A 6,746-nucleotide genomic window follows, 5' to 3' on the forward strand; every position below is an offset into this window, starting at 1 on the left:
CGGCCGCGGGCGGAGCCGGAGCCCGAGCGCGCAGCGCCACCCCGCCAGTGGCCCCGGGATCCCCGGCCGGCCCAGCCACCAGTGGGCGGGGAGAGCAATTGTGACCTATCGCGTCCCTCCCCTCCCCGGGCACTGTGATGCTCCGGGCCAGCTGCGGCCAGCACGTGCGTCCCGGCCACCCCCGCCCGCCCGGTGCGTCATAACAGCGCTGGCGGCCGGGTCTGGAGCGGTTGGGGCGGGCAGACCCAGCTGCGAGGCGAGCGCGCGAGGAAAGCAGTCGCGATGGTGAGCCTGCCGGGGGTCTGGGGCAGGGAGTCTGGGGGGCGCGGGACAAGCTCCTGCCTCCGCCCCCCCCCTCCAGCTGCATTTACGCGGGGGCGCCAGGGCACTAGGGAGCCGCCGCTCCTAGTCCTGGGGGCGTCTAGTCAGCGCTGGGGGCAGGCGGGGGGTGTTCATACCTTTGGGCATCTGGTGGGAGAAAGTAGAGACTTGTGGGAGTTGCACACCCCTGCCCCGCCGCCCAGATCCCCGGGAGGTGCAGGCAGGGGAGGGGGGGAGCGGAGGGCCCTGGAGAAGCAGGGTGGGGGCGATCTGGAACCCGGGGGATCTGGAACCCAAGCCCGGCGAGGAGGGCGGTCTCAGGATTCCAGGTCGCTCGCTGGAGTGGGCGCAGCTCTCCCACGGTGACAGGACCTCCCAATGTCAAGGGCCCTTGAGCTTTTCTGGCACCCACCCTGTGGCCCTTCTCCATTCGCCTGCCCCGGCCAGCTGGCCACAGGATTGGGTTTGGGACACCCACAGCTCCAGTGTGGCTTATTCACCCCCACGGCGCGCTCAGCTTCCCAGGATCCTGGCCTTCCCCGACCTTTGGCTCAGAAGAGTCTACTTCCCGGAGGTCAGAGGTCAGGGGTCTGAGACCCTGATTCTGCTTTGCGCCCCGGTTTAGTGGGCTTAGCAGTGGCTCCTTCGCCTCTTCTTGTGTTTGCCCCATTCGCAAATATAACTCAAACCTCACCACCCACGAGTGGATTCCGATTCATTAGCGACTCTATAGGACAGGGTAGAACTGCTCCTGTGGAAAGCAAATATGGAGACACTCACTCCACTTTGTCGGTCCACCTCTAGGATCACCCCCGCCCCCCAAACCCACGTCCCCCGGGAGGTAACAATCATCCCCCAGTGACCGAACGCCAGACAACCCTCTAAACCTCCTGGTCAGAGTCCTAGTATTTCAACAGCGGGAAGGTGGTTTTGATTGGGGTAGGGGTTTGCTGAACCAGCCAGTCGCTGGGGCCAAGGTCAGATTCTCTGAGCACTCTGGCTCCAGGTGTCTGCGCCAGAGCAGGCCGGCAGAAACCTCCCCTCCTCCCCCAGTCCCCTGCCATTTTGGGAATGTGCCCAGGGCAGCCTTATTCAGGCTCTAGCTCTGAGGCACCTAGTTTCAGATCTGCCATGCTCTCTCTCTACCCCAGCAGGCGCCCAGGTATACCAGCAAGGTTGAAAAACGTGGGGTGTTGGGGACAGTAGCCAGACGAACCCATTCCTGCCCCAGTCAGGGTGCGTGGCCAGAGAAGGAACCCAGAGCCGGAGCTGTGTAACATCAAGGAAATCACTTAACTTCTCTGGACAAATTTTTACTCTTACGGTTAATGAAGAGGGGTTATAATATAGACACGAGGTTCTGATTAGATGATAAATACCTATAGCTCCCTATATACAACACATGTAAAATGTTTATCATAATAGATCATTTCGAACGTGTACACAAGTAGAGAGACCAACAAGAGAAGAATGTTCTGAAACTGAGTGTGGTAGTAATTGCACAGTACTGCTTGATGTGACAACTAAGGGACGAGATGATCGATAACTGTTAGCTCCCGATCAAGTGGTTTTAGGAAAAAAAGAAAGAATGAAGAGAAACAAAATAGAGGGAAAGGCGTGCTGGTTTCCCAAGTCCATCTGCATCACTAGTTCAATAATTATGAACTGACTGCTTTCCCTTCCCCGCTATTGTTCTGAATCAAATCCCAGCAGCAGAGACAACATTGACAGTTATATTATTTTGTAGGCAGTGAGCACACCATGGTTTTCAAAATGCTTTCCCTGGCATGTTTTCATTTGGACTTGAGCATCATAGCCACTCAGAGGGGAGCTGGCAGAGGCTTGCAGAGGGGCCACGGGTCACCCCCATTCCTCCGAGCAAACTCGGATAGTCATTCTGTCAGACGGTTTCTGAAATTATCTGGTAAACCAGATGGACACAGTACACTTTTTTTAAGGTGCCCAAGAAATCATGTTTCAAAAAGGAAGCTTGCGACTGAATTATTTGCAAAAGGAAATAATATCTTTCATTTATTTCATGAATTTTGCAGCGTTCGAACCATCACTTGTGTAAGCAGATTGTCTTGATGTGTAAATATCTTCGTTTAAACACATCCCTATTCACAGAGTGGCTTGTTACAGATTCCTTGACTCCTTCCTTAAAGGCTAGAATGGCATGCCTAAGAATCTACTAGATCCAAAGAAGACCACTAGTGCCTACAAAGGTTCACGCAGCTGTCTTCCACAATCCCCTTCCCTCGGGAGAGAGGTGGGGGGAGGCTGCCTCAGTCTTAAGTAGAATGAGACATGGCGTTGCTATAGATTGTAGGTAAGACACGTTCCTATACCTGAGCCATGCCATCTGCACTCACTGCCCCCTTGTAAGCAGTCCTCTGTCTTAATATTGGGATGCATTCACTGGGAAGTGGGATGGAGAATCCTGGACAGATGATCTAGGTCAAGACCATGTCAATGATAGCAGATCACAGAGAATGTGTTTGCATTTCATAGGCAGGTGAGAAGACCTGAAGCACAGTTTCCTGAACACCATTTGTATGCTGGGGAGCCGTTAAGTTTAGTTTGGGAATAGGTACCAAATGGCAGGAAAGCCATTCAAATGAGACGGACACTGCATCCCTGTCCCCTGTCCCCTCTGCCCTCTGTCCTGTGTAGGCAGGCATGAGCTCTGCAGGGTCAATACACACATTCTGACACGAGGGCCCCCGCAGGGTGCACCCTGTCTTTCCATCATGAAGCGTAGGTTCCCCAGAAACCACTGGATCTCGGTGAAGGCACCCTACATAACAGAATCCCCCAACAGGGACGCGGGGGTGAAGGCCTGGGCAGGTTCTGGCAGGGTGCATTGGTAAGTTCTAATAGGAACCTGCTAGGCCCAGGTCAGGCCCCTCAGAGCTGGTGCTTTGTGTTCTTGCTGAGGGCCCTCTCAGAGGGACTGTTGAGTGACGTGGAAAGGAAGACAAAAGTTCAAAATAAACCCCGAGGAGGAAATAACTGGAGAAAGCAGGCCAATGATAGTGTGTGGGGGTGGGGGGTGGGGGCATTGAGGGTGAGGGACACTCTTCAGGGCAGGAAGTGGACCAACCAGGCCTTTGTGGCTAGTGTTGCTCTGTCAGAGCGTCTCTCAGAACAGGAGCGTGGACGAGAATGGAAAGCAGGTGTATGTCTTGGATTAGAAGTCCTTCGTGGCTTTCACTACAGATGTCCGCTAAAGCACAGGAGCCTCAGGCATCACATGATCTCTTATGTTGGAAATGGACTTGGCACACCAAACACTGTCTGCCATTTGCTGAAGTCGGTCTCAGGTCAGCCCCGGTGTTGCCTAACTGCCCTGCCTCTAAAATGAGCCAACGTGAATGTAGGTCGACGGTTTGTTCTGGCTTCTTTGTTCGGAGTGATTCCAAATATGCCCTAATTGGAGGGTTCTGCGCCAAGATCATCCACGCCATCTCTTATGGATCATACTGGTTCTTGACTTAATTGTCTTTCTGGAATGCTGTGGGTCTCCTTGTCATCTTGACCTAGGTCTTAGATATATATGTGGTTTACTATCCTATCCTGACAACTGGCAATGATTGATTGTAATAATTAGCTTCCCCAAAGCAGCCGTATGACATTTGGCCTGGCCAGGTGAGCATGGACTGCGCTCAGGTGTTTGGCTGCACCCATGGCCGGCTCCTCCTGGCCCTTTCCTTCCTCATTGGCCAGTTCCACGGTTTCGTGATGCTCGGACATGGCTGGGAAAGCTGGAGATTACTCTCGACAGAGGATAGTGGTCAGCTGCTCTGAGCCCTCTGAGAGAAAATAAAAAAAGACATGAATATGAAAATAGAAAAAAAAGAGATTGAAGGAAGGGTTCCTTGCAATGGCCCAGGAAAGGGGCTGAGAGATTCTGCCATTTTCTCTTTTTGGTTTAAGCTCTGTCACACGCCTTCTCCCCTCTAGGAAGGATGGTTGCAGGTGGCACAGATGTTCCATCTGTCCTGTCCTTTATGACACGCCAAGCTGAGCAGTCGGTGAGACTCACCCCAAAATCTCCTGCCTTAGGCCTTTGCTCAAAGTGCTCTCGTCACTGAAAATGTCACAGGTCATCTCTGCATGTCCACATTCTTCAGGATTCCCTGACATAGTCCCCCGCTGCAGGAGATCGATCCAGAAGCTGTCTAGAAGAGAAAACTCAAATTGCACCCACTCTGATTAGGCAGTGACCACACTTGACCTTGTGAAACAGACCCTCAAGGTGGGGTCTATTTCACTCCATTCATCTCAAAGTAGGTGCTCAGTAGGCATAGGGATGGATTATGTGTAGGCCTCCCCTAAGGGTCTCCCTCCCTTCATCCTTGTACTTATGTGGTCAAGCACTGCGTGGTGTGCTGGGGATTCAGTGAGCAAAACAAGTGTTTCCGCCCTCGAAGAGCCATTCTCTTCTAGGAAGGTGGAGTAGTCTACTATGGCATGGCACTCGCAGGCACCGAGAGGGGAGAAGGGCGTGTGAGGAGCACATTGCAGGGGCCCCAGCCTGGTCTTCTATACTTCGATTGCTACTCTTATTCTTTTACTTTGGTGAAACTAGACAAAAAGATACATCCTTTCAGCAATTTCTTCATGCACAGTTCAATGACATTAACTACATGATGTCTCATTCCTCTTTTATGACATTGTTGTTGGGAACGCACCCAAGAACACAAAAGACTCCGCACAAGAAGACCATTCTTACGTGAACAGTTCAGAGTCACAGAGCACATTGTTTGAGTGGCCCATCATTCTCATCCCCCTGTTGTGAGCTGTCCCTCCCCTGTTCCCATAAACTCACTGCCCTTCACGGCTCCTATCTAAGTCTTTGGGGAGCCACAGTGATCCCCGTAGCCGGGGTTTTCAAGAGCACAATGTTCAAGGCAGATGTTTTATTGATTTAATTTGTTAGGCTAGACTATTGCTTGATTTTAAAAAGATTTCAGGGGCTGTTTTGGCTAAAGGTTTCAAGATTATGGCAGGGCAATCATATCAAGGATTCTTTCTAAATGCCCATAGCTCCAGAAAAATTCTTCCAGATTTCTCTTCTTTTTTTAATTAAACCCCCCCCGCCCCCCGCCAGATTTCTTAAAGGAAGACATAACAGCACTTGAGACCCAAAGGGTGGGTAGGAGTTAGCCCACCATCTTTCATGTAATAGCACAGTACAAAATGTGTCTTCGGTAACTTTCATACCCAGCCCAGCTCTGCCGGTGACGGCAGGTGTCGTTCTGTCCTTGAAGAAAGAAATGCGGACTGTCCTTCTCAGAAGAAGGTTGGCAGGGAAGCCCCAGCAGCACATGGGAACACGACCCCCTCCCTCCCCCTCCCTGGTGACACCAAAGTGGTCTGAGTTCCATCAGCCCAGATTGAAAATAGAATGGAGAGAGGCAGAACATGTGAGCGAAAGCATGAGCTCTGGTTGGCGAGACATGGGGATATCTGAAATATGAGTTAGGAGCAAACATGGGACTTAAATATCTTCTGCTGGGTCAGCTTACCCTCTGAGTCCCCCTCTCCCCCCTGTCCTGTCCTGAGAAACAGATTCCTGGTGCTATCTGGGAAGGGTGACCCATTTTCCAAGAGGCTACCTGCCACTCGAAGCCAGTCTCAGTGTGTCTCGGCACTGGAGCAGAGTTCCTGTTTGGAGTGTAGACAGACAAGCGTGGTCTTGTTATAGGCTATACAGATGCAGTGTGGCATGGACGCTGAGGTGGGCACTCTGCATGGCCCTGGGAGAGGAGGGGACCAGTAAGGCAGGATGTGGTGTGGTGCAGAGGAAACGGACTCCGGGGTGGGTCCGAAGATGTGGATTCTGGTCTAGACTCTTGCTGCGAGAGCTGTGTGATCTTCAGTCTGTCCATTTACCCCCTCTGGTCCGCAGCATTTCCACCTAGAACGTAACAGGGAGGGAGTCACAGTAGGGCAGTGAGGAGGCTGTTCCCGCCCTACCATCCTAAACACTGAGTGTCCCCTGATGAGTGACCCAGGAGCTTTCTTGGGCATTGAGGAGGGCCTCGAAGGGTGTCAGCGCTGGTCCTGCATTGTGCTCACCTTGGAGAACTTCCTGGGGACCTTGGTGGCCTTGGACAGGCAGTGGGCAGTGATCAGACACAGGGTAACTAGAGAAGGCTATTCCAGGCTGGGAACTCATGCAAAAGACGTGTCCCAGCGGAGTGCAGTGCACGAACCTAGACCTCAATTTCCCACGAATGCTCAGGCAGCTTCTAATTATCTTGTGATAGTTTCATTGAACTCTAAGACCTTCGATTGGTCTCACCCAGCAGGCTCTCAACAAACATGAGTTGAAGGAGGTAACTGAGATCAAACAAGGAACGCCTGGCTCCTCTAGGTACAGCCCCTGTGGCGTGCGGGGCCACTGTCCCTGCTCTTCT

General features: G+C 52.4%; 1 protein-coding gene across 1 annotated transcript in view; it reads left to right on the forward strand.

The window, feature by feature from the left end:
- Window positions 1–203: 203 nt before the first annotated feature.
- Window positions 204–6,746, forward strand: part of TUBA8 (tubulin alpha 8) — an 18,788-nt gene continuing 12,245 nt past the window's right edge. The window contains exon 1 of the mRNA XM_004710278.3: window positions 204–285. Within this exon, the coding sequence (XP_004710335.1) occupies window positions 283–285 (3 nt within the window). The 5' untranslated portion in view covers window positions 204–282. The remainder of the gene's footprint in view (window positions 286–6,746) is intronic.

The sequence above is a fragment of the Echinops telfairi genome, unplaced genomic scaffold, assembly GCF_000313985.2.
Source record: "Echinops telfairi isolate 266 unplaced genomic scaffold, ASM31398v2 ScPeMD7_6273;HRSCAF=7185, whole genome shotgun sequence".
Taxonomy (NCBI): Eukaryota; Metazoa; Chordata; class Mammalia; order Afrosoricida; family Tenrecidae; genus Echinops; species Echinops telfairi.